The sequence below is a fragment of the Lipophrys pholis genome, assembly GCF_963383615.2.
Source record: "Lipophrys pholis genome assembly, chromosome: 7".
NCBI lineage: Eukaryota > Metazoa > Chordata > Actinopteri > Blenniiformes > Blenniidae > Lipophrys > Lipophrys pholis.
The window spans coordinates 23,527,562-23,555,532 of NC_137638.1; the positions used below are offsets into that span (position 1 = coordinate 23,527,562).

Here is a 27,971-nt window from a genome sequence, read left to right on the forward strand (position 1 = left end):
TTTTAGAAATATATACTATTTTTTATTATTTTATTTTATTTTACTATATATCATGGTAACAGGAGTGATCTTTCAATGAGTGAAAAATCAAGAGCAACTTAATGGATCTCAAAAATATATTGATTAATGGGTTTTTTCTAACAACTATGAACAACCAAATAATATATTAGTCCCCCTATGAAATAACTGTACACTATAAATATGTATGTCCATGGAATGATGTATGTTCACTTGTATCAAAAATGCTATGCTGTGTCATGCATGTGTGTGTGTTTGCCTTACTATGACTATGATGTTGGCCTTTATCTATATTTTTATGTGAGTTTTTAATATTTGTCAGATTATATGTTGGGAAGATTTGCATCTGATCTACTTCTTTTCTATTTTTCTGAATCAAAATGCTTTTGAAGTGGCAGTAATGAGGCCATGTGTGTGCAAAAATGCTTTGAAACACAATTTGAAATCAATTGCAAACAGACAAACAAAATATAAATTTTAATAGAAGTTCAATCCACTGATGGATTTTAGCTTTGTGTCACAATTTCTTATAACTTAAATGTATGATGTATAATTCACATTTATAGAGACACATTTACACTTTAGTCTTTTCCATTTCATACCATCAGATAGAAACACGAGAAGCTGCGTAGAAGCTTATAAAAATGTATCGTTGCTGCACATAGCAGCTTAGGCTACAATCATCTGTTCTCTGCCATTAAATCAGCTTCCTTCCTTAGCCTGAGGCAGCGCTTATAAAGGCGAACAGGAATCCCTCTTTTTCTTGCCTTGTTTGAATTTTGCTCCCCAGTAGTGTCTTTTTCTTCTATCTTCTTAAGTGCTTGATGTAGGTCAGAGACTTTATTGAAGCCTCCAGAGCAGCTGGAAAAGAGATAGAAATGTCAGTGAGAGAATCCGACCTAATAATCTGTTATATGGGCAAACTGAATTAACACATGAAGCGAGAGCAGGTTTTGCTGCCTCTAAACACTGTCTGAGATTAACATGGAGAAGCATATCGGAGCTTAAAACCTCTTCCGGTGATGGCATTTCTTCTCCTTCGGCAGTGTAAAGCACTGTTGAGAGACGAAATCCACCAGAAGACCGGGTACAATACTGGGTTGCTCGAAGCGTTCTAGCGCCGATGCCAAGCTATAAAATTGATCCCGAAAAAAAAAGACAAGTTTATTCTTGTTTGTGAGGTTGAAACTTCACGTTGCAGGAATAGCGTCAGACACATTGGGCTCGAATAAAGCTCTCAGAACTGAAAGAACATAGTGTGATATATGTCTCTCTGTGTTTGACTATAGAGGCACTGGCAGAGACAGAGAAAGCTGCCTGCAGGCGTAGGCTTTTCTCATTGTTTGAACATACTGTAAATAGGAATGAGGAAAAGTGGCCCCATCATGCATGCTCTGCATAGACACTGAGTGTTACATACAGTGGTGGGAGGAACCATCCATAGCCCACAGGACTGTAGCTGTAGAATCTGCCACTGGTTCTGTATTCATACTATGGCTTAGACTGTAAACTGCAATAAAAATACATTATCTTACATAACCAAGATTATTACGTGAAGCTGAAATGTAATGGACTGTTACACAGTCACAGTTATGAAAGAAAGTATTGTGTTATCACATGTGTCAAATGTCTGTCATGAAATGAGGCGTATACATTGGCACTAGTACAAGTGAACCCAAGTGGAATGCAGGCATAGTCATCACTGTTACTTCCATCTGCAGCAGTTGTTTTAAAATAGATTTATATATCTTTGAAATCTATGGCCATGAAAATGAAATCTGTTTGATGAGCTGTTCGATCAGACAGACAACAGCTACATTCGGGTTATTAAAGGGAAAAATCTCTCATTCTGTGTTGGACAACATTAATAAGACTAGAAGTCGGCGTATTTCCCTTCTTTTCAGAGAGGGTAGAAAATGGTTTGCGCAGCTTAACAAGAGCAGAGACAATAATTTTCATGGATGCATATAAGAATCCAACATTGTTCTTTCAATCTTGTACAGAAATATGTGCTCCTTACAGACCTTTTTCACAAGTGTTTTGTTAAATGTTGCCAATACACAGGTTATTTCATCACACTGCATCTTGCAGATGGACGCTGGCAGTCGCTCAGGAGTACATCACAGCTAAATCTTATTAATGGAGTAGTCGTTTTTTGTCTGAACTAGTTCCAAAGCTGTATAAAGATAATATTCTGATACCCTCAGGGTCTCTAAGTTGTTTGAAGAAGCAATATTACTTTTATAATGAGCTAGTATTGTGATCATAATGTGACATTGGAATAAAGTTTGAATGAAGTTTCAAATGTTTCAATGGGGTTATGTCGGGTTCTTTTTAATGTTGTTGTTGCAGCTTTACGAACCTGTCGATCAAATTGAATAAAGTGCCGGTGGAAAATATTGCAAAATGGATATAGGTGCTGTCATGTTACCGGTCGGTGCAATCACAGTGGTAGGCGGTCTTTGACTCCCAGTTCTGCAGGTCATATTTTTTCTCCCAAGGAAGGATTTTGAATTTACACTCATCCAGAGGTTTGAGGCTTTCACAGCCGTGTTTATGATCTGTAAAAGTGAAAATTAATCAAAGTAAGCCAATATTCTAGCTCAACATACTCTTGGTAATAGTGAGTAAGTAGCACCACCTTTAGGAGCCCGACAGTCTCACACTATGAGCTTCACAAAGAGGAATTAAGCCTTGGGCCACCATTTTAAAAAGAATCCCTCTGGTATTTGTGGGATTGGGGTTGTTCCCAAGTTCACACTTTTTTAATCCTGCCCCCGTGGAAATATTAACTATAATAGGTAAATGATTATCAGGGTAATTTTCATTCCTGACACTTTTCAATTTCAAACATGCTCACTCATAAAAAGCCTTTTTGTTTTCCCCTTATAATCAATAAATTACTCAACAAATGAAATAACATACATTTTAGTTTAGCTTAATATTATTGGGTTAAAATGGTTCTCGTCAGAGGGCAGGTCGTTCATTTTACCAGTGGCCAGTGCTTAATGACTGGCCAAAGTTCAATAGCTCTGCTGAAGTTCTACTAATAAGATGGATTTGTAGCTTAAGCATTAGAGCACATTTTGCTTGTTAAGTCGTAAATCATACATAATCACTCTCATTATGCCTGCTGTTGTAAGCATGAGGGCTTTTATGCCTCAAATGGCCCCAGCAGAAGAGATTGGGTCAGCAGCTTCAATCACTCACCTGTTTTATTAGGAAGAGCATTTTTCTGCTGAAGGCTTCTCAGCGCATGTGTACTCTGGGCTATGTCACGAAGCCTTTCCATCAGATTGGAGTTCAACTGCTCGTCTCGCTTGATCTTTTTGTCACAAGATGCTGGCGATTTCGTTGTGCTAGGTGTTGCTGAAATACCTGCATCTGAGAGTATTACCAAACTATGCTTTTTGGGTGTTTCTGCTTTCTTTTTGAGATGCGAGTTTTCCAGGGTTGGCAGTTTTGTTTTTGCTTGCGTAGCCGTCGTCTTGTGGGATGAAGTATCTTGTTCGTGCTTTGGGACTTTTCTGCGTTTGTTATTGCTCCTAGTCAATGATACGACAGCCGCTGCTGGGTGTAGACGCGAGTTCTGCTGCTGTGTCACAGGTAGGGTGCTTGGTGCTTTTGTAGATGGAGTCTCTGACTTCTTTCTGATTCTCTTGTTTCTTCTTCCAGCTCTTTTTTTACTTGGCATTGATGAGCTGCTTTCAGAAGCATTCAAACGATCCGTCTTCATCATCGCAGTAGTGGTGAGTATCCTTGATGCAGGGGGCGTCTGGAAAGGTGCTGCTTTAGAGAGGTTCTGGCGTCGTTTGCATCCTCTCCCTTTTGCTCTTCTGCGGTGGAAAGTGTCTCCTCGGGGCGGGTCTCTGGAGCCACATCCAACTTGGGTTTTGGATGACTTTCTTTGAAAGGTGATTGTGGGGCTTTTGGTTACCAGCTGTTCCTTGCTACTGATGAAATTGCTGTTATCAACGTCTGGAAATTTGCTTGCAACATCAGAGGTGTTGTAAGGAAGTGAGCTTCTAAAGACAGCGTATGGAGCCACTCTGGCTACTTTGCACCTAAAGAAAATGAATATGCTTGTTAGAACCAACAAAAAGAAAGCAAATCTTTTTCTCAGACTATATGAATAAATTACAATTTATGTAGACCTCTTGTTTTGTTGAACTAGTAATAACTACGTTTTTATTGCTGTTAGGCTATGATCAGTAATTGTGACTTTCCCTGAAAGATAATTGCAGCAACTGTGGGGAAAATTAAGAATCACTCACGTAATCAGACATTTAAATAATGGGTATTATAGCAGTTCAGCACATTCATTTTTACAAGAAAAAAATGGTTAACCATTAATCACTCCTTGTTTGTAAGCCTGCACTAGTAATCTGACAGATACAGTTGTGTTTCAGAGAGTGATGGTGTGGTTTTCATAATTTTCTGAGGTTTGGCAGAGTGTCAGACAAGTTAATACAAGCTTCTAAAGTACATCTGCTACCCTGACTTACCCTACAATTGCACCTGATCTTTCCACTGAACAAACCAATTGTTGTATTCAACAATGCACAGTCAAAGCAGGCAACAACGCCAGAGTGTCTCTTACATTCCAAACCAGTACATCTCAGTGCACCGCCTCTGCTGTTGGAGTTCAAAGCAGGGGACCTGGAGGATGTTGAAGAAGCTGTAGCCCACCATGGAAGAAATGCTATCGTTAACACCCAGAAGGCACTCTCGAAACCTAGTGAGAGGTGAAAAAAGAGCAAGTCGAAGTCAAGATGCACTCAAGTCAGCAAACACACAGCAGATAGTGAAGTAAAATCCATGACTGCCGCCTTGTTTTGCCTACAACTTCTCCAAATAGTTTATGAGGACGCGTAACCTTTGAGGCGAGAGGCGAGTCAGAAATGTGTGTCTCCATGAGCTAATTGTTGATGAACACGCAGAACTAGAGGGCAAACGCGCTATATTTGCATTTATCAACACGTGAAGTGATAACAAAACACATATCTCTATCGGATTGAATATTGGCTTGTGTGGGTGGGATGGAATGCCCACAAAACACATAAATAGCAAGAAACATGTTCAGACAGGACAACTACAGTATATCACCAAGGTTGATTACAGTGATGTTTTCATTACTCCTGGATGAATCGTAATATCATCTTAAATCGGTTTGCATTTAATTACATGGCAACAAAATGATATGATAGCGGCATTCCAGGAGAGGAGCAGAGTTTCCTTCGGAGAGGAAAACCTCTTAACGTTTATACATTAAGGCTTCAAAGAAAATCTGTTCCTACTTGTCTGTCTAAGCCAGCCAGAGCAAAATGAGGACAGGTCAGAGTGAGAGGTGAGTTACAGTCTGCAGGAGTTTTTCTTGACGCAACAAATATTCTCTCGGGAATGAATTTCCTCCGAGGATAAGATGGCCAGCGGCTGAATTCTGCAGCTTACCTTTGGTCACACTCGCAGTGTGAAACGGTGTAAAGGTTTGAGTTGAAGACGCCATAATTCACCGTGAAAGCCGGGATGATGTGCAGGCAGTGATCATGCTCACGGCAGCATCTGTCTGCACTCTCGAACATCCCTGTGCACAGCAGCAGTGAGATTTATGTTCAATCACCTCGTCAAGGAAAGATGTTATCTGATTCCTTTTTTTTTTTTTAAAGCTGTAAGCGACAAAGAAAATATGAATTGCATGCAAATTCAGCTTTACTTTCAAAATTTTTCACATAGATTGCAAAGATGGCTTATCACTGAGACAAGCAAGCTTATTTTCTGAGGTTTGCCGGTTCGAATCCCACTGCCACACTCCCAGGCGTAAAATAGATTAATATGTGGGGGCTGGGCTTAAACAAACTGAATGCATGGCAGCTTCACTTTCTCTGCATTAAAATAAATATCTGTAATTGTTATTATTTCATCACATCACCCATATAGTTTATTTGCATTATTTTGTCTTAAGTTGCCTATGTCTGTAAGAGGAACATAATAATGAAACTTATTTGAATAATTTCTGTTTATCATGCAAGATAGTTCTTTGTTTCAACGACTTACTTTTCTTTCTTTTTTTTTTTTTACATGAAAATTAATATCCAAGTAAAGTGAACTCATTTTCATTCTATCTCGGTATTGTAGTATTTGGTGTTTTGAAATACCGAATGAAACACAGTAAAGAAGATAACAATATCGTTTTTGTTGTGTTAATGAATTTAAAATGATTGGCTCACGTTACTTTATATTCATGTTCCTAATAAAAACAAATCAGTGTCGTGTACTTTGAACAAATATTTTTGACGTCAATACTATAAATATATGTGTGTGTGTGTGTGTGTGTGTGTGTGTGTGTGTGTGTGTGTGTGTGTGGGTGGGTGTGTGGGTGTAAATACACTAATTCGATTTTTTTTTTTTTGTTGATTTCACAGATTTAATTAACTTAAATTTGGTTCTCACATCTATTGGCTGGTTGTGGTGGCTGGTCGCATACCATCGACCTTACATAACGCGGAGGAAATATTCCCATTAACCATTTCTGCTCTGTCTCGTCTGATCAAACCCCCAAAATCCAATAAAGCAACATAAATTAGAAACTCTGCTTACCTAACTGATCATATCCACCGGCTTTGCTCCCACTGCCGCACCACAAAGTCCCCGGGAATGTCAAGGCGCGTTTCCTCCGACTCTTTGGCTCAGTCTCGGTGCCACCGCTTTCCTCTGGCGCACAGTGGGAAACAGGCGCACAGGGCCCGTCGGGGGCCTGCAAAGCACTTAAGTTGAATTTCCAGAAGACTCCTTGACCCCAGGTATCATTTTTCTCGCAGAGATTGGTATAACTTTCCGTGACAAGCGGGTCGGAATGCACTTCGCAGGTGACCAGTCGCGCGTCTTCGGACCATTGGGTGAGGAACAAGGAGCGCGCGCCAGTCCGGTCTTTACGCACGAACGAGATGCGCGTCTGTCCGCCTGCAGGACTCCATCTGACGCAGGAGAGACCCGGTCCGCCGCTCACATCTTGTGCTTTTGTCAAAACGAGTGACGATAAGACCGAAGCAACTTGAAGAAGACGTCTGCTTTTCATCTCAGTGTACGGTTGCGTTTAGTCAGTCCCGTTTGAGGCCCGTTCAAGTGTTATAACAGTGTGTGAGAGGATCAGTAAATATATGGAGTGTGACATCAGTATTTCTGTACCTGCGGGCTCAGAGGCGTGTGTCTTTGAAACAAGGCATGCGCCTCTTCCAGGGAGACTGCTAAGAGATGAGACGGTCTTCTTATTGGTCTGCAGACACGTGGAAATTTGACACACTCCTCACAAAGTGACGCAAATCGGATCCAAATGAATTATGTCTGCACAGATTTACGGCAAAGGGTGCAGAGGATGAGCTCGACCAAACATGCATGCAACAATGCTGCACATTCAAACGTGAATTATGTTATTTTCCTGCTGGTTTATGGATAAAATGCACTTTGTATGTGTTCAGTGCACAGTTAAACAAAGCATCAAATCTTACAGTTTCCTCATGTTTACTTGATCACCGATATGTACCGCGAGTTATAATAAAAAAAAGACATAGACCTTTCCACTGATTTCATTGGTTCTCTTCAATCATCCAAGCTTGACAGTGGCAAAGCTTTACACGAAAGAGACTCTGCATTCATATTTCCTTAGATTTTATTGATCTGTGTAAACTCTCTGCAAAATCTTTACATGCAAAGTTATTTGCAAACATACATCTTTCCATTTCATGCACTATCTATTTACAAATACAGAGATTAAAGAAGAAACATTCCACTGAACTGGCAGAATCAAGTAGAAGACAGCTATAGGTTGTAGCTCAGAGAGAATTCTTGTTATTTTACTTTTAAACATTTGGCAATCATCTGATGATGATAGCTGTAGCTGTGGTGGCACAAGGTAAGACTGGTGGGTGTTTGAATCACTGCCACATGGGGGCAGAGTGGCTTTACAGAGAAAACAAGACAGGGACTATCTGGGTGTGTTTGTACAGGACATCTCTTTCAAAGATTGAGATAAATCTCAAAGTTGGCTACTGATAAAGTTATATGCAAGGTCTTATGTCCATGTGCTCACTTGATTATTAGTCTATCCTGTGGATACTAACAAACCAGTTTATTGAGATTCCACCATAGTCATGCAGAATATGGCCTCGTATATAAAGTATTCCCAGGAATGTTATGGGAGAGAAGTGTAAACATGGATGGAATTACAATAGCTTTGATTTCTTACAAAGTATAGATATCCTGAAACACAAGACATTTCATGCATAGGATTTTTTTTTTGTTTTGTTCCGTCTTTGTTTTCGACATGGGTATTACTTGCAGTATAAATTGAGGTCATTCCACTTTGTAAGGTGTGCTTTCCTTAGTTTGCTTGTGATTGGTGAACAAACACACACTAAAGCCTTGAATGGTTGGGGTGTGGCAGAGGGAAAGTGGCCCTGCGTTTGTGCAAAGGGTGTGATCAGGGGTAAAAGCGGGCTGTGATTGCCCCAGGCACACAAGGGTCACGAGCACAGTGCATGCAAGTAAAGCTGCACATACTTTTGAAGGTTCCACCTTCTCTCCAGGTTACACGGAGCAGCCAAATTTGTTCGGGGAACTTGTTAAGAAACCTGACTGTGTGCGTTCAGTGTAAACACTGCAGTAAAAAAAAAAACCCTCTGAGGTTTCAGATTGAACCGCAAGCTTCAGAGGAGTAGAGGTAGCAGGATGTGATTCCTTTTTTTTTTTTTTCCTGCCAAGTCTCATCACAACTAAGAAATTAAGTGAAAAATAAACATCATGGTTCACTTTTTTTTTAGACTCCTTAAACACATAGTTAATACTTCTCACAAACTTAAAATTCACAGTTTTGAGTAATTATACATCAAAAGTCTTGTTAAACTAAGTGTGCTATCATTTAATATCACAAATTAACAGCAACTTAATAAATATTCATCTAGCTCATGGTCCACAGACCTATGAATTATCTGTAGCGTCTGATGTCTATCCTAACCTGAGCAATGTATCAATATGTAAACATTTCTTCATGGAAATTTACAATATGTTCACAACAGTAAAAGTATCTGATGGTGCAGCTCTAAGTTTTTTTTTTTTCATATGTTTGTGGCTTGACATGCTTATACAGTTCAAGTGTTACACTACAGCATTATCTAATCCCATATGAACGTAAATGTTATACCCTGAAGGTCTGAAGAATTTCAGGCATGAACAGTGATTTTGCTATCAAATGGCATAACATATTGCTTTTTCTTGTTCTGTGCCGGTGCCAGCCACAATTCATTTTCTTAAGCAAAGAATATGTTTGGGTTCAGCACACCGTGTGACATGACTGACAGACGTCTTGTTTACATTGACAAAATACCTCATTCTTTTACGCCATGTTTTGCGCCAGAGGCAGATATAGATGCATCAGCACAGAGCAGAGAAAGTTTTAATAAGAAGAGAAAAACTTCGGCAAGTGTGGACAAGTGTGAGCAATGCCTGCGTGGTTGTTGGTCAAGTAGTGAAAGAATACATCAAAATGACAACATGAGGGAAAAGGTGCTCGAGGAGATAAACGCAAACCAATCGGGGGGGATAAACTCATGCCATATGGAAGAGGGAGGGCAGAGGAAGTGGTTAATCACTCGCAATGTGATTCTCATTCAGCAAAGTGTGCCAGCGCTCAATCTTCTTGTCCTTGTTCTTCAAACACTCGTACCAGTGTTTCAGCCTCTCTCCTTTGGCTGTGATGCCCAGCTGACACCCACCTGTCAGGAAGCAGGCAAAGGTGTGAATCGCAGCTGGTGAGCAAGTGGGAATTTCATTTCCATTGCATGAAAGCACCGACACTGATGAAACACTTGCCTATGTAGTCGTTGGACTTCCCAATGTCGTAATCCCACACGGAGATATCTAACGACTTCTTGGCCAGGTCGCTGTGTTTGATGTCATAGGCAAATTCCTGAAATTTGATTGAAACACGTCGATGTCAACATTTCGATTCCTGCAATACAAATGCTGTGAAGGCTTCTACAAACCTCATTAAACTCTGGATTGAGAGTCCTCTTCTTGATTTGAGTTTTACACTTGCCCTTCTTCCCCATGTCAGGTTTCAGACATCTGTGAATTGTGCATTCATGCAAATAATTGTAACTTACAATTCGTATAACTTCATCGTCTGACGTTGCTTTAGACCTACATTTTGACATATGGGTCGGAGTAGCCGTTAGCGTCCATAGCAGCCAGGTGAACGCAACGGACGACGCCCACGAGGAGCCGGTTCTGCTGGGTGCTGTACATGAGGGAGATCAGAATCCGACCGCGCTCTTCTATCTCGGCCCCGTCTTTCACCGACTGACACGCACAGCAGAAGAGGGGAAAAAACAATTCAACTTGATTCGTAGTGACATTTGCATGAACTTATGGAAGAATCCATCACGTTTAAACATGCTTAGAAATAGAAGCATTGCCTCATCCTCGTAGAGAGAGATCCCTCTTGCTCCCCCAGCTGTGGCAGTTCTCTTTGTCTGCGAACAAAGACCACGGCAGGTCAAGTGAGATTGAGGTGAAGGGAGTCAAAGCGTCGCTCTCTGATTTTTACTCACAGGCACAACTCTCTCTAAACACACGTTGAAGTTTTTCTTCTGGTTCATCTTCAGTTTCTTCAGAGCCACTCGGGTTTCCCCAATAAACTCATTATGCCCAAACTTGTCTTCATCACAGACAGAGAGCCTGCGGCAACCACAACATCAAGGTAAATACACCAACCTATATAAATTCAAATGAGTCAAATAAGAGTAGATGATGTTTGACACACAAATAAAGAGTCGAAAATAATCACCTGAGGGTCTTGCGCTGCATGTCCTCATCGGTGAGGCCATGGTAGGTGAGTGTTTCATTCCACGCAGGGTTGCGTGTGTTTCTCAGAGTCTTTGTACGCAGCTTGTTCGACTGTTGGGCGTAAGGTAGAAAAACACCTCCTTGAGATCAAGCACTTGACAGTTTTTTAGGATTTGTAAACTCAAACCACAAGATGTCAGGCTTGAGCCAGCAGCCAGCGTCTTATCAAGTGAACAGGGTATAAAATCAACAGCCCTTCTTTTTTTTTTCTTTTTTTTTTTGTAGCATAGCAGGAAATTAGGGTAATGAATCTTTTAAAAGATGTAAAAGCTTAATGTAGGAGAGGCATGTCTTTTACCTTACTAGCCCCTGGCAGCAGATGAAGCTTGACATAAGGATCTGCCAGTCCATTTGAGTCCATGGGCTTCAGTCCCTGAGGAGCAACGAGGCATGGTGTTCATCACATCACAAAAAGCGGTGACCAATTATGCTAAAGTGCCATTCAGGAGCTTTCTAACATAAACCACTTGATTGTAATTGTCCTTTTGTGTGGGAGAATAAGGAGAATAGCTCTACCTTTGCTTTGAGGATGCTACAGTGGAGGCTGTTGCTCTCCTGCTCATAGAAAAGACTGAACTCCAGAGAGCCCAGAGTGGCTGAAAGAGAGGCACACAAGTCATTACATTAGACTACAGGGAAACAGCAAGTCAGCTCTTGAATAATTAAGAGTATAAATATAGAGGGACATTTTTCTCTTGTAATTAAACAACGCTCAACTTGTGAATTAAAGTGAGAACAAGCCCGAGAGGAAGGACAGGAAGTAATAGCCATCACTCATAAACCATTCACAGGCTTTCTATTTACCTTAAGCCAACAGCCGGACAACATTATTACAAAGCAGGGGGACATATAATATCACAGAAACCAAATAAACATGCAAGTCTCAAAGGAAGACATTCAGAAAATCAAGTTCTGGGCAGAAAAAAATGAAGACTGAAATGCTGCCCACACAGATATTCGTTGGAGTAGTTTCATTGCCTCACATAACTGTCGAGGAGGGCAGACTAATCAAATGTCCTCTGCAATCGTTTCTCACAATTAATACTTACACTCATGTCCAATTATTAACTCAAGAGAACAGTTCGCCTCTCAAAAAAGATAAAATGTTCCTCTGAATAAAAGCAATGAAGCCTATAGCCATGTGAGCGGATTCACAAGGCCGCGTTGAGGAAAGTACAGCCCGTTACACTTATTGAATTAAGATGAGCAGAGATGTTACTTTTTTTGCTTCTGAATTTACTTATGGACAGGATGTTGAAGACTAACAGCACAGAGCAAGTAGTAACCAGATGGTCGACTGAAAACCATTCATCACCACAGGACCTCAGTGTTGTCACCATGTCTACTGGGACCAGGCACATTAAAATGACTGCTATTTCTGCCATGTTCCCTCCTTCCACCTGGGACTCAGTCCAACACAAGGGGGAATCTATAACTTGTTAGCCCTGTTGTATCGCAAATTATTTGCACAGTCCCAGCATCATGGACCTCAATAAAATAAATTAAAGCATAACTCCTTGGAGACAGAATAAACGCCGCAGGCTCTAATTGTGAATGGCACGGGACCATTCTCATCATTCCAAGGGGTAACAGATTGCATTGCTCAGGCATCACCACTGACTTTGTTATCCATATCTTCCTCTGCATTACCTCCTCTTATACTGATTTCTATATTTCAATTACATATGGAGCTTATCGTTTGTCATTTTACAGACAATGCCAGAATGTTATTTGCCGTTTGTTTGCGACTATAAGGCAAATGGATGAATTACAAGCAAGCTAAGAAGGCAGAAATTAAGCCTCAACACTGTATGACTCAGAATCCTTGAGGGGAATAGCGATGTTGCCAAATTAAGAACATGTACGCTCAATATGGTGTGCTGATTGGAAATATGTCTCCTTCATTACAAACATGTCAGTATGGCGTGGTGCTGTTCACCTGAAACGAGTGGGAAGAAATTGCGAGTGTCAAAATATGCACATGGTGAAATTAAACCAGATACATCGTCCACCTAATTCTCTGACAAGAGAGAGCAGATGGTGTACTCACTGGCTTCATCGGAGTCATAGTCGTTGGCCTCCTCCTCCTCCTCAGCTGGGGGAGGTTGCTGCCGGGTAGCAGGAGTGCTGAGGGCAGCGGCTTGCCTCCTCTCCTCTCTTACCGCAGGGGGCGCTCTTTGCTCGGGAGGAGCTGCACCAGAAGGATAAGCTCCCCCATCTCCTGCTGCTGGACCTACAACCAAATTCAGTCATTTGTTACAACGCGTTGCTAATCGAGAGATCTATCCATTTCCTTTCTTGCCTGATCAACATGAGGTCACAATAGTAAGTGAGATAATTTCTCACCCTGCTGAGCCATAGTGCCTGATGCAGCAGGCTGAGGTCTGGAGCTCTGCACAGACACCATCTTCTTCATCACCACTGGGCTGCCCTGACCCGCCTCTGCAGGTCCAGCCCCGCCCGTGGCCATCCGCAAAACTGGTTTAGGGGCTACAGGTGGGTAACCAGCATGGGCCTGTGATTCTGCTCCTAAAAGTACGTATAATACAGTAAACACAGAGGCGCACACTATGCATAAAGGAGAAAAGCATAATCACACCACTTCGGGCTCCTACTGCAGTGGAATCAGTAATACTCCCTAGTCTCTCCGGATACTTTTGATGTTGCAGCTTTTTCGTTGCAAAGGCATTGACCTACATACACTACAACAAGCTGTGGCAGCCGACGATCGTACATGCAGCAGCCATATAGTTTGCTTGCGAGCACAACCCATCTTTCTCATGGGTAATTTACATTGCACAGGTAATCACGCCGAAAGTGTCAAACGACGCTGTTGTGACCCATCATGCCAGCACCACCTGGAGGCTCATTCCATGTCACAGCATGCAACTTCCGACAGCTTAATGGAGCTCTTCAGCCCTCTCCCCCTTGTAACAGTGGGCGGTACTGACAAATTTAGGAAGCAGATGAAAGATTCGATGGTGGGGAAAAGAGTAATGAGAGGCAGAGTTGCCCGATCAGGAATGCTGGTCTACACAAACTATGGTGGCGTTTTGAAATATTTAAAGTTGGAATGAAAAACAACTTGTAAAAAAAAAGAAAAAAGAAAAAGAAGAAAACTGGCAAACAGTGCAAACTGTACTTATCAAGGAGAGAAATACTAGAGAGAAATTATTTATAAAGAAATTTCCTCTGTCAGACGCTTGCTCATTTATCACCACAGAGACTCAACCCATGAATGCATAAAAACTGACAATGACTCTGCAGATGTTAAAATAGGAGGGTGCAAGTTACAGTATGGGTTTTCAACTTTGCATGCAGAATGCAGACTTCCAATCCCGGAAGTGCTACATAAGAGCATCTGTTCAAATAAAAAGATAAACATTTCCCTAGAAGGTGAATTGCATTCAAAGGCAGAGCATCAAAATAACAGCAATATTCTTAGTAACAAAGCGCTTCACCCAGATGTTTCAAGTTTAGATGCTTTAATATTTCCAAAAGTGGTTTAATCCCCTTTTGAAAGCATCTTGACTTAAAAAACTAAAACTAAAAACTCGTGCAAAGATGTTGTTCTTGTTTATTTGTGGACAAAAATTGTTAACTTAGAACTATTCTTTTACTGTCACTCTGAGGAACAACAGGCAGTACTGTTAAGGTACAGTATGAGTACCACGAGCAGTTCAGGTATATTAGCAGATCTTGTTCTTATAAAAGATGATTAAAAAAACTTGCCTGAAGTTTGCTGCTCAGAGGCAGGAGCCTGAGCGTCATTCTCATCTAAGAGAGACAATAATGTTTGTGAAGGCTATCTAACAGATCCATAAAAAAATAAAATAAATAAATAAAAAATACATGCATAAAGGCCTTGAACGTAGAGTTATTTGTTGATTGTTTCTTTAGATTAATATGTCAACTGATTTTGTCAGATCACATCTTGATTATGTACCTGCTGGTTTTGGTTGGGACTTTCGGGGCTCAGAGGCTGCTGGCCTCTGGGACTCTGCTCCCCCCTGGGCTCCCGTTTCTTTTGCTTTGGACAATGGCATGGGTGACGGCAGGAAATGCTTAGGAAAACCTTTAAAGAACCAGGCACCGGACCTCTTCCATACCTAAGACAACGACAATAAACATCTATTATTACAGGCTTTCCCATGCGGTTTAGACTGTGTATTCATTCTTCTGTGTAAAGTTCTCACCTCTCGCTGTTCTCTGCAGATCTTACACAGCCACACAGCACGTGGTCGGCTGCCACACTGTGTGCCACACTTGGTACACATGTGCTACACAAAAGGAGAAAATGAAGATTTCTTTTTAGCTGGCTGCTCTTCATAGTGCTATTACAACAGCATGGCTCATAGACAATGACCTTTGGTGTCTTCTCAACCTCTATGTGATTTGCAGTCAAACAGAGGCCTGTTGGTACCTTTTCGCTGACTCATTTCCTACCTTTTTGCAGTCCTCACACACCACTGAGCTGACCCCCGGTGATCCTAGCTGCTCCCCACACAGTAAACAGCGAGACACTCCATCCCCACACACAGTCTTCTTAATGTCGTCCAGGCGGTTTATCAAGCGCCTGCAGCAGCACAGAGTGAAAACCTGCTTCAAAATGTCACTGTTAATTATCCCAGGTCCTGAAGTCCACATTTCATCAGTCTCAACAGGTGATTTTGTCTTGGATTACATCTACTTGTGAGACCAGTGGATGCTTTGCAAACTCTCACCCAATTCTTTCCTGCTCCATGGCCTCCATTTTCTCAGCCCGGGCGATCACACTGTTTATAATCTCCTTCTCTTCATCGGTGAGGTCTGGACCAGAACCAGGGCCTGGCTGCATGGTCCAGTTTCCCCTGTCACCCAAACACAGTCGGCCATTGAGGGTTATAAAACTCTTATAACACATTTGCACACAAACACAGACTTAATTAGATTTTTTTGGAAAGGGGCTTTACTAATGTCATATTGCATTCAATAGCCCCCTTATCCTCCATTACCAACTGACTAAATATCTAACTGTATCTTTAACGTGGACTCTTGTTGGGCAAGTGAACATATTCATGAATTTCGCAAATTCTTGTATATGACTGTATACTTATTCAGCCTACTTAATTGTGAATACCATATTATACTGGAGAAAAGCAGCACTCAATGGTAAGGAGACAATATTTTACACATTTCCAGTGATATATCTATTCCATTGGGGGATTTTTACTCAGCTAGACATGGCGAAATGTGTGTGATTCTGTTTTAAACTTTGAAAATACAAAGAAATAATGAATATGAATTAAATATAAGTGGAATGTGAGGATGTTGATTTCAGTCTCAGAAGTGAAAAAGTGAAGTCGTCTTAAACTATGCTTGAAATACACTGTAGGGTGGAAAATCCTTTTGAGGGGAATTTCTAATGTATGTATTTCATAAGTGCCCTATAAAAGGTCAATCCAATTGTATCCTTGAGCCTGAAACCACAACATAATTCCTAAATAAGTTCAGGATTCAGCAATTTGGATAGCATGCTCCAAGTGTTTGGGCACAACAAAGTGAACAAAGTGACCACATACCAAAACACACAATTGCATGCACATTTAGTGTTTCAACAACCAAAGCAAGCACTATATATCAACATGCATTAAGCCCATCAGCACAGTACATTTCTTTTGGAACAGTTACATTGCAAAAATTGTCTATACACTCTATGACAAACAACATGAATAACAGAGGATTTTATTTACTTACTGTTCTTTGTCACTGTCACAGCGATGCAGGTGAAACAAAGGAGGGCACAGTTAAGCGCTGTAGCTGTCATTTGAAGTCAACACAGAAATTAACAAACAAAACACGGAAAAACAACAACACATTGATAATCAGGCTTACCTCGCATGCATGGTCCTCTGCCTGTCGTTGGACACCCAGCGACCTGAGCTGCTGCTCATCACTGTGTCGGTCATGCCGCACTATTGCAGTCTGCAGGTGGACAGACACAGAAAAGAAGACAGACACTGATTCAGCATGCATCCGTCAAGTAAGATTTAACTGAACAAAGATGCCGTCTCTATTTCAAAGGTTTGAATTATGAGCCCACTCATTTAATTGCCCCTTACCCTTCACTGTATCTTATGCTTGGGGCGCAGTGATTTCTTTTTTTTGCCAGTTCCGTAGACTGGAGACTAACCAGTAACACTGTGTTAAACTATTAGACTGTCAAATATTTGATATATTCTGATACTAATCAGAATCCAAAACAGAAAAACATTGTTTGTCCTAAAAAAGGGAACAAGTAAGACGACACATCAGCAAGGCACACATGAAATAAGATGAGATAACATATGACGATCAAACATAAACCACCAGCAGAATCAATGAAAATCCCAAAAAATTGTTATTTCACAACAATCACAAAAGATTTTGTTGTCTTTCATCTATTTCCTCCGTAGTGGAAAATACATAATGATGTCCAATGTGAGGATAAACAATCCCGGTGCCAAATTTGCCGGGTGGACAGTGCCATCTTCTTCCATAAATCCAGTTTCAACAAACTCTTTCCACAGTCACATTCGAGCAACCTGATGCAGGAAAATATATTAGAGACATAATGCAAACCTCTGAACACCAGAGCTGACATGCAGCCATTCTCACAGAAGTCGTTTTACTTTGTTTGCATACAGCAAATACAACAAAGCTCATGTAAAGGCGAGCCTTCCCGTGCATTACGACCCAGAGTAAAGAAAAAGCAGTTTTTTTGAATTTTTATGCTCCTTCAATTTGCGTGGCTGAGGAGATAAGGCTATGCAAATTGGGGGTGGCGCGGTCAATTAATTGAACAGCTGTAAGTGAAACTGCGAGAATCGCTTCCAGTTTGTGCATCTACGCTTATCAAAGAAACAGATGGTTACATACAGCAGGAGTGGCTCAATTATGCTATGATACAGTGACTATGACTAAGAGTCTGTCTCCAACGTTTCTGATCGTTCACGGTGCATCCGTTGAATGTTTTCCGTCTGTTTACAATTGGGGGTTGAGTACGGCATTGTCATCACAGCGTTTTAAGTGAAATGACAGGAGATGAAGTTCTGTGGCCGTTTGTGCACACGGTGCAAAACGATGAGACAAGACAGGCGGTGAGCGAGAGCTAATGATGACAGCGGAAAAACAGTGAGTGCTCACTAGAAATGAAATTGAAGCTCATATTTACAAAAGATGTCAACAGAAATCATCGAGGCGATTGCCGATGGGCAAGTCTTTGTGTGCCTATGTGTGTGAGTGTCTGTGTGTGTGCGCACCCCTGTGTAATCGAGTAAGTCCCTGCCAGACAGTGCTGAGAGTGAGGCTGCAGCCACAGGCCACTGTATGTCCTGAGGGGAAGCACCAGCATTCAGAGAAGATGAGCAGGCTCCAAACAGGAGCAACAAGAGGGACTAAAAGCCTCTCTTGAGCTTTGAATACTAACACTTGTGATGGTGCAGGATGGGGAGAGTGCAGATACAGTAAAAGCAGGAGTGAGCGAGAGAGAGAGAGAGAGAGAGAGAGAGAGACGGAGAGAGAGAGATAAAGTAAGGAATGGCTGCTGATGATAATGATGAAAGAAAAAAATCAATACGTTTCACTTGTCTTTAGCTTTTCACAGCAATAAAATCAGGCACTGTGGAAGCTTAGGGAGAGTGAAAGTGGGAACAAAAGGACGGCGTGCGTCACTGTCTCCCTCATTCAGATGCTCACATTATGCTGCGTAACGTCAGGCTACATACCTTTTGAAGTCTAATCTGTTGTCTGTCTGTCTGCCTGCCTGCGGGATTCACAGAAAAACAACAAATTCGCTGTGCTATCAATAGACACTCTGGGTGTGGGCTACTCCCTCTGATGCCGCTGCATCCAGCCGACAGTAGCAACATAGTCTTCAGGGAGCATTTGCCGTTTTTCACTTTTTCAGCAGCAGTCTGACAGATCAGACAATACTCTGACTGTAAAGTACATGTTATATACACCTAGGCTCTCTAAAATGGCCCCTCTATCACTTTTGTCTATCATCACCCTGGACAGGTGGAGGTAGAGAGACAGATGGGCGGTGGCGTTCAGGCTTTCTGCTGGGAAGAGACGTTACCACGTCACAGAGGTGGACTCTTTGCTGAGGTGACAATCCAATTAGCATTCATGAGATAGTCTGGAGGATCACATGCACATTTGTCTCGTAAAGAGCTACGGGCTGCTATGCTTCAGACAGTAGTTTTAACCACTGCATCCTGGGAGGATTTCCATCTTTTCTAATGTACGTGTGAAAAACAGTACTAATCAAAACAGAGTGACCTGCCCAAAATGTCACACTGGTCCTAGTTATTCTGCAATTATGACGTCAATATGACCCTCAAACACTCCTTCTCCATGCTGCTAAAGTTATAATTGCAACAACTCTGCGTCATTTGTGACTCGGTGCAACAGTCTTAACAACACGTACATTCCTCTCCCAAACGATGATTCCTTTTATCATGGGAGGAGCAGATATTCTCCTGTGTGTTGTTTAGTGATTCATCTACACTCTTAAATGCTACGAAGTTCCTGTGATGACACTTTCAGAAAGTGGTGGTTTGTGAAGTGATCTCTAGCAGTCACAATACAGTCCGGCATCTACAAACACGCCAGGCGCAGCTCGTAACGCTTTATGTGTGAGATGACAAAAGGAAATACTAGGGGGAGGCGATGGACTCAGTCATCTGCCTCATCACCACAAGGCATCCACGCTGCAGGATCTCTCTCTATACAGGATTTCATATGGGGGTGGAGAGGACCAATTTAGAAACCCGTGTCTCCTCCTCGAGGCCTACAAATATGCATCCGTGCGTCCTCTGGGGTTTTACGTATACACAACTCCTGGAGCACACCCGACACAGTCTTCGTCCATTTATAGAAACGCGACCATCCATTCTCCTTGGATACCTGAAGTGAAGGCTGAGTGTGGGCACCTCAGCTTTAAGTCCTCTCAGGCACTTCCACAGATTAATGTTGATGTATGATTTTTCAATAGTAGGTGTATGACTCATTACTGCAGAACATATGACTGGAAAAGAAATAGAGTGGGGAAAATGCACCTGGGTATGGTGACAGCTTGATGTATCTTCCTGGGATTTAGGTACTCACTTGTAGTAGCAAGAGGTGGGAGACAGCAGGGCAGAGGAGTGACGGCGAGGCAGTGGGGCATTGATGGATTGATACAACATGCATCATTACAGATACACCATTGAGCTGAGAGGGGAACGGGGAGAGAAGGAAGTCATCTCCCTTGTACTAAAAATCAGCAAAAGCAACAATGACAACAACAAAAAACACCCACATGAGAAAAGCAAGGTTTTTACGCTGTTATTTCTGCATTAATGCATTCACTCACACACTACTAGAGGCAGGAAATGTTCGCCCATTATTGGGAGAAAATTGGGTTTTGATGTCTTGACCAATGACACGGTCACCCAGGGAGACATGGGCAATGATGCATTCTTACTAATTTATTAACCAGGTCTATTTTGAAAAAGCAGAAATATTAAAAAAGTTAAAGGAAAATAATGATAAAAACTAGTTCTGCTTTTCCTTTCAGCTGCTCTGTTAAGGGGCTCTCATCCTTCAATACATCCATGTCTTTTTTCCGAGGTCTTCCTCCTCGTGGCCTGCAGATTCATCTTAAACATCCTTTGTCCAATTTAACTCCGTATCTGTCATCAACACATGTCCAAACCATCTAAAACTGGCCTCTCCGGCTTTATCTTCTTAACCGCTCAATCTTAGCTGTATCTCTGCCGTGTCCAGTTTCAATCCTGACCATCCTGCTCACTCCCAATGAAAATCTCTGCAGCATCATCTCTGCCCTGTCCCTCAACCTCTTATCTTTTGGACACTGTCTCCAAACCTCACAGCTCTAGCATGTACTGCATCCCATGCGTTATAATGCTTTGGAAGATCTGAGGATGGAGAAGGCGTCCAGGGAGAAAAAAGGTTGTGAATCAATCATACTTTCACTAAAACTCAAATTCTATGCATAAAAGATACATAATGACTTTTTTTTCTGACACTGTGTGACCATTCTAAACAAATTGAGCTTTAAAGCATGCTGCAGGGCTGCACACCACTCTTGCCTCATCATGAGGATGCCCCTGGTTTGATTCAGGGTTGGGCTTGGGGGGACTTTCTATGTGGATTCTGCATGTTCCTCCAGCATGTGTGCGGGTTTACTTTGGGTACTCCTACAGTCCACAAATACAACTTTAAGACAAAATGGCTGATTCCAAAATACCTGTGATGTTATGTGTGTGGTTGTCCGGCTCTCTGTCTTTGCCCTGTGATGGATTGGTGACCTGTTCGAGGTTTACTCTGACTTCACTCACAAACTGGAATCGAATCAATCTTGTGACCATGAGTTGCATAAAGCCGTGCGTGGATAGATGAATTATTGTTATATATCAGATAAGTGCATGACAAAACTTTGTATATCATGAAGATATTTTTTAGACTGCTGCCAATATTTGCAGTACTTTTAACCCCAAAATGTAATGTTTTGTATGCAGTAAGTTTTCTTCTCATGCCTATAGCCTATGTTACCACATACGTATACCTGTATATGTATCTATATATCTGTCAGATGAAAATCTTTGTCCACTGGTGTTAAAAGGGTGTGGTTTAACTGGCTTCTACAACAGCTGCTCCAGTTTTCTTTTTTTCCACACCCTGCTTAGTGTCCTACTTGAAAAATGTATTGAATATAATGAAAGTGAAACACTATGCGGTGCTGCATTTGAATTCCAGGGCAACAATTCCCAAGCCATGCTCCATGAAGGACATTTTCAAAATGGGCTAATGAGAATCAGAGATCAATGTGAGGCCCCACAATTGGTTTCACATTATTCTGTCTTCCATTAAGCCGCTGTTGTTGTGGTGTGTTGGCACCAATATGTACAACTTGCTCACAAATAATGGATATTGCCTTAAAACTCTGCTTGAGCTACCATGCAATCACTTGCCAACAACCCTCATAACTGACCAGCGCCAAGTCCCCGTGGGCTCAGATCAGCACTTTCTTCCAAACTATTTTCCGAGATGCTGATACTAAGAAGATGACAGAGTTGATGGTCATGTCAACACAGCATCTCAACTCCACCCGTGACTTAATAACTGCTGGTGAAACAACCTACACCCTTTCAGGTTTCTGTGAACATTAATGTTTCATAACCTATAATAGTTCTGGTTTTCCCATTTGACGTCCAATAACCATGCAACCAGCACCCATTTTTACAGCACTAACAGAAATGAGCTTTCCACCAGCATCTGTTTTCAGCTTAGACATTACAGATCTCTGACTAGATGTGTAACCAACATAGGAACTTGAAAGCAGGATAGACAAAAAAAATAAAAAAAGAATTCTTGTGAAAATAAATATTTTGCATTTGTCCTTTTGCTCTTTGTCGCAACTTTATTAGAAATTTAAAAAGCCATAAAATGAAGAAAATATAACAATTGTGATGAAGATTGATAAATATATGCACACATTTTGATAACTGCAAAAACAGGGTTTGAGAGAAGAAGGAACACAACATATTTTATTTCATGCTAATTTTTCTCCCTCTGCCATTTGGCCTGGCAGTAACTCAGATTGTTTTATGTATTATGAAACAGAACACAGCCTGAGATTCTCAGACAGCAGAGTCTTGGCTGATCTACAGCTTCAACTCAAGTCCTGCAGAGATCGAGAACATCATGTCTTTTTTCTTTATTATTAATTGCTATTCTCTTCTCTGAAATGTCCCAAACCTAAATGAATGTATTTAAAGATGAGATGTGTGGTTGAGGAAGCTGTTAGTCTCTGAAATCACGTCATGCTAGATTTTATACTTAAGAGTTAACGGCTAATGATTAATATCATAAAGTCAGAAATTAATATTTTAAAGTAAAAACTATTGTAATACCTGAATAATGCGTCATGCTCAGACCTACAGTGAAATTTAAAACACTAACGACTTAAGTGTAGGCTGAATGCTCGAGCTTCACAGTCTGTGGTGACACTCGAGTGAATGGTTGGTACAATTTCAAGAACTGAGACAGTAAAATGTCCTGACTTATTAGCAGTACCACCACCGCATAACTGGCCATATAAACACAGGAAGTATTCCACAAATTATTGGGTTATAGCCTACTGAAAAGGTTATTAATGGGAATGAACTCCTCAACTTCAGACATAAAAAATATCTCAATAACCATTATCAGACCCTGGCTATAAATTATTACATTCATCAACATCGTCCCAGAGGATTGTCACAATTTCTTACAGACAATCAGTGTTCCCAATCGATCCTAACGTCTTTAGTTATGCTCTGAACTTTTCCTCCTGAGTGCCCGAGAGGTTCACATCTGTGGTTTTCAGTCAAGTGTCTCGACAGATATTGGATGAATGGTCATGATATTAGGTCCATACGGACGTTCTCTATCAGGTTGACTGATTAGCATCTACATCTATATCTACATTCTTTTCATATCACCATAACTCTTTATTGGGCAGTTATTGAAATACTCAGAAACAGACAAATATGTATTTTAATAATTATGTGATGAAAAAACTGAATTAGTTGCTGCTACTGCTGATTCCAACAATTATTAAACTTGTGCAGAAATGTACACAAAACAGGATTTACTTGGCACCCTGTGTGTTGTTTTGCATTTATGATCTTGATTCTGTGATTATCAGCACCATATTATCATTAGCGTGGTAAAAATGTGGATGTTAACTCAACTTGCCTGCTAAAGAGTCGATTCACTTTGCTGCTAAACAGCAGCTTGTTCACTAAACTTGGAAATCTTCTTCCTGTGTAGCATCTCCATGTCAGTACAATCAGGTTGTTACCCAAGTAAAGCTTACAGCAAGCTGAACATTCACGCTCCTTTAATCCAAAACAAACTCCGGTTCTCTTCCATGTTATGTCTTGTTTTACAACAGCTTCTAGCAGCTTTTAAATCACGATAAATTGTAAATAGATTAACATTTCCTTGTTGCAGTGCAAATCCCTCCACTGGCTGTCCAGTATAAGTCTCTTGATTCGGTTCCCGATGTCTAACGCTCACATATTAGTCACTCAGGGAAAGCGGGGAGACAGGGTAGGAAGCACCAGAAAAACACGAGGTAGCCACCCACTCCCAGTTGCATGGCACAACTCCATCCATCCCCCATATGACTGCGAGATGCCAACAAAGCAACACAGTGAGGCCCGGGCAAGACTGTAAAGCACTGCACCACGAAGCCCTCCACTGCAGGACGAACACATCACTCAGCATTTCTTAATTATTTACAACTCCCACCCCCATTGCCTTCTTGCTCTGTGTAAGTCCCATCTTTAAAGCATTAGTGCACACTTCATGTACTGACTGACATTTATAAAACTCCATATGCAGAACAGCAGATCAGGAGGGGAAGAAAAAAAGAAAATGATCACAGAGGGTCAGACAGACTGACAATCTCTGTTTTTGGGTAACCATGTGGATGTTAGTCTTTTAGGTCTGCAGCATTGACAAATTATCCATGTTTTCACTCAGACAATGGCATTGACGGCCACCATCTGTGGGACCATCTGTGAGGGCTCTTCACCTCTTGAATGTGAGAGTGTTGTGACGTTCTCAATACGCACAGCTACATCCTCGAGGCAGGCATGGCTCCAGGCCCCGCATCGCTGGAGAATAAACAGGAAAGACTCCTCAGTGTCCAACAAGCTACCGTGCTGTTACCCTGCTACTCGTGTCGACCGTGTCCAGCAGACCTAGACGGGGCGAGCAGTGTTTGTGTTCATTCTGAAATAAACACGGTGGCGCATGCTGAGCTTGTCCAGTCGGCCTCTTTGTGATTCTTCAAGTTCAATAAAAGAAAATCTCTGCTGACCCACATTTTGTCAGACTTTTCAGCGTAATTCATAGACTTCTTTTGTGCGAGTCTAAGTCGGTAAACAGCTTTCGGACAGAGAGCACTCAATTAACTGCACTCTAACAAGAGCCCGCAGTGAGTCTGAAATTTGCTAGGCTGATGGTGATTCATCAGTCTATTCCCCAGAGGCAAGAGGTGGGACTTTGAGAACTGGCTGCTGATGCATTGACCAGTCATGCTCCTTCAATTTCCTCCCGTCTTATCTGGTAAAAGCAAGTACCACCAGACCGGGACATTAAATTAGTGCAGTAAATGTCTTTTGTTCCCGAATAACAAAAAGTAACCCAAGACTGGTTGTCTGCTCGGATGAATCGAACAAGAAACAAATCCCTCAGCGAGATAAAACATGCCTTTGCCTATCCATTGGACTACTTTGTAGATCTGGCACGGTGCAGCTGCGGGATATCTGACCCTCCCTCTGGCCTCTCCAGCAAACTAGCAGGTACAACACCCCTGGGTGCTTTTAAGCCGATCTCTGTTGGCAAACTGTCCTGACACACTGCGACACTGGAAAAAAAAAAAAAGCGACCCCAGTTGGAAAGCGCAGCCATGTGTCTTAAAATGCAAAGTGTGTTTACTTTTGTCTTAACCTGTGGCACAAAACCATAACTGCAGTGACAACAGATGCGCAGCGCAGAGATGATTAAAATCAGCTAAATATGACTGCAGGAGGTAAGAAAACTGTAGTGGGTGGTTGAAAAGAGTTGCCTTGAGACAAGATGGTGTTTACAGACTCCAGCACAGCCCAATTCTTTTGATATTTAACTCTTTGCTCTCCCGGGGGGAATTTTGTGCAAAGGCCACATTAATTACCTCTGTCTTTTCCAATATGCCACACCGTTTAGGCAGGTCTAATCATCAGTTTCAGCAAGGCTCCCAGATCAATTCTCATCCACCGCACTGATGAGAGATTGAGGATGAAGCCACTCCCGACGTAAAACGGCTGAATAGTGTATCTGCAACGTGAAGATATTTTACTACAGGACGCACAAAAAAAAAACCCTACACATTAAGATCGTACCCTGCGATTTTGGTTTGGAGCTCTGCACAGGGAGTGTGAAAAAGGACACAAGAACATAGAGTCATGCACCTTTACCAACTGTGGCCATGGTAACAGCAAGATCAGAAGACGAGAATCAGTGTGATTAAATGCTGTACTGTATGCTTGTGTGTGTGTGCGTGTGTGCGTGTGTGTGTGCGTGCGTGCGTGTGTGTGTGTGTGTCTGTGTTTGTAGTAGACTCACTATACCTGTGCCAAATTTCAAAGCAAAGCACATGCAGAACAGGTCTCTGCAGCGACTCGCATAAAACACAAGATGCTTGGAGAGGAATACAAGATGAACACACCAGATTATGGGTAGAGGTGCCTTGTATCCTTCAGCTTTAAATAATGCAGTAAGTGTGCGAAGCTCTTACTCCCTCTCCTCCATCTTCCTCCACCTTTTCCCTAAACACCCATGTTTCCGAGTGCGCTCCATTGCTCATTTTCTCTTCTCATGTGGCCAGACTTAACAAATCCCACTTCTACACTTTTCCTTTGCCTCCCTCGCCCTCAGTTCAATGTTTCTTCTCAACACAATACGATGACAGGCTGGCAGAGAGATGGAAAAATATAGCCAGAGGGGCACCAGCATATGGGTGTCGTCCAATCACTACTGTGGTTGCTCATGTGTGAGGAGGCAGCTGCAGATATCTCTCAGACTGTTCATTCAGTCTTTTCTCCCCTCCCCCATTTAATCCCCATGCTTCAGGTCCGTAGGAGGAGTTGGAGATGGTGGAACTGGGAGGCAGCTTCTTTCCTCCGTCTTCTTTCCATGTCACCGCTGGAAGCAATAAACCGGCTTCATTCAACGACACTCCTCACAGCACACACACATGCACACACACCCTTTGACCCCCGAGGTGTGCATGGTATGATAACACAACAACAAGCAGCTGAATCACCTGTCCGGCTGCACAGCTGGAGTTGAGAGCTTGCCCTGCCCACATCAGCATTTAGTGGCATCACTAATATTTTCCCTCCCCGGTCCGCAGGCACATCAAGCACCAAGTGTGTGTGCTCCTGAAAATCCTGCAGCAACGCCCAGGGACTGCAACCACACAATCTCCCACATGACTTACCGGGTCTGTTTTCTTGTAGCGGAGCTGCAACAGGAAAGCACTCCAGTAAAATGAGTGCAGGGAGCCACAGATGTAACCCACTGAGCTACACAAGTACTTATATTTATCAGCCATTCATGAGTAAACTTAGCTGAGGCATCATAACACAACTAGGCATGCTGTAGTAAATTGATCTGAACCAAAAGGTGATGTTTAACACACCTTACATAAATGAGATGGATCAATTGCTGCACAAAACAAAGAAATCAGTCACACCGTCATTTAGATAATTAATACCTCACATAGGTTAATTAGCAGCATCCTTGTGCATATTGAGCACTGCACACATTCAACAATCTTTCCCCAGTAAGTAACAGATACATCAAAACGATTACATTTGGTGTATCAGGCTTAATGGGTTTAGGCAATGAAACACGCTCATTTCCACGTCGTCTCTCTCTCCCTCTCTCTTCTGAATGAAATGCTGCATCCATTCAACTTGTCATATGAGAAATCATAACGCACTAAGCCGGTGGATAGACGCCAAAAAGCCTGACAGTGATTTCAGAGTGAAGATATAATGTTAAAGAAATCCTTCGAAGGAGATGGTCCAGCTTACCTGAGGATCCAGTCCTGCCCGTGTTCCTCTCCTCCGCTCTCTCTCTCTCTCTCTCTCTCTCTCTCTCTCTCTCTCTCTCTCTCTCTCTCTCTCTCTCTCTCTCTCTCTCTCTCTCTCGGGGAGCTGTCAGGGAATGATGCGGACTAAATGTCTGTGCAGCGCTCTGATCCGACCACAGTTAGTCACTGAGCATGGTGCCTGTCACCAAAACCTGTGTCTTTTATTTCTTTTCTTTTCTTTTTTTCTTTTTTTTCTTTGGGCCTGGAGAAGCAGAGTTGCTGGAAGAAGCACAATGCGTGGGAACTCGCCTCCTATCCTGCGTGGAAGATGGAAAGCCCTTGGTACCCTGGGAAGGAAACCCCTGGATGTGAAGTGGTAACACTGATGCTGGAGTGG

General features: G+C 42.0%; 2 protein-coding genes across 3 annotated transcripts; both read right to left on the minus strand.

The window, feature by feature from the left end:
* Window positions 1–464: 464 nt before the first annotated feature.
* Window positions 465–7,226, minus strand: LOC308112667 (uncharacterized protein). Of its 2 annotated transcripts, XM_080468362.1 has the most exons (7): window positions 6,616–7,226; window positions 5,470–5,602; window positions 4,619–4,753; window positions 3,229–4,082; window positions 2,450–2,579; window positions 1,030–1,149; window positions 472–879 (listed from the first exon to the last, which is right to left on the minus strand). In XM_080468362.1, exons 1-7 carry the CDS (start codon window positions 7,091–7,093, stop codon window positions 699–701), a joined length of 2,031 nt encoding a protein of 676 aa, XP_080324488.1. In that variant the 5' UTR covers window positions 7,094–7,226; the 3' UTR covers window positions 472–698. The 2 variants fall into 2 exon arrangements, with proteins under 2 accessions (XP_080324489.1, XP_080324488.1); XM_080468363.1 differs by lacking the exons at window positions 1,030–1,149; window positions 2,450–2,579 and having other exon boundaries at window positions 465–879; window positions 6,616–7,184.
* A 360-nt stretch (window positions 7,227–7,586) lies between these two features.
* On the minus strand, window positions 7,587–27,923 carry LOC308112670 (rabphilin-3A-like). The gene is made up of 17 exons (XM_080468366.1): window positions 27,576–27,923; window positions 16,792–16,881; window positions 15,642–15,767; window positions 15,364–15,493; window positions 15,114–15,197; window positions 14,864–15,026; window positions 13,264–13,446; window positions 12,968–13,150; window positions 11,434–11,513; window positions 11,216–11,290; window positions 10,859–10,968; window positions 10,623–10,749; window positions 10,488–10,544; window positions 10,217–10,371; window positions 10,056–10,137; window positions 9,883–9,979; window positions 7,587–9,785 (listed from the first exon to the last, which is right to left on the minus strand). The coding sequence occupies exons 2-17, from the start codon at window positions 16,863–16,865 to the stop codon at window positions 9,655–9,657; spliced, it is 1,857 nt and encodes a 618-aa protein (XP_080324492.1). The 5' UTR covers window positions 16,866–16,881; window positions 27,576–27,923; the 3' UTR covers window positions 7,587–9,654.
* Between the last annotated feature and the right edge of the window lie 48 nt (window positions 27,924–27,971).

Bases quoted from the DNA above. Each gene is read 5' to 3' on its own strand.
- LOC308112667 (XM_080468362.1), bottom strand. From the start codon at position 7,093: ATGAAAAGCAGACGTCTTCTTCAAGTTGCTTCGGTCTTATCGTCACTC. The intron at 4,754-5,469 runs GTAAGCTGCAGA...ACCTCTCACTAG, and splicing joins CACTGCGAGTGTGACCAAAG to GTTTCGAGAGTGCCTTCTGG. The intron at 1,150-2,449 runs GTAACATGACAG...TCAATTTTATAG, and splicing joins CACTGTGATTGCACCGACCG to CTTGGCATCGGCGCTAGAAC.
- LOC308112670 (XM_080468366.1), bottom strand. From the start codon at position 16,865: ATGACCGACACAGTGATGAGCAGCAGCTCAGGTCGCTGGGTGTCCAAC. The intron at 10,545-10,622 runs GTGAGTAAAAAT...CTTTGTTCGCAG, and splicing joins GTTTAGAGAGAGTTGTGCCT to ACAAAGAGAACTGCCACAGC. The intron at 9,980-10,055 runs GTTTGTAGAAGC...ATCAAATTTCAG, and splicing joins TCAATCCAGAGTTTAATGAG to GAATTTGCCTATGACATCAA.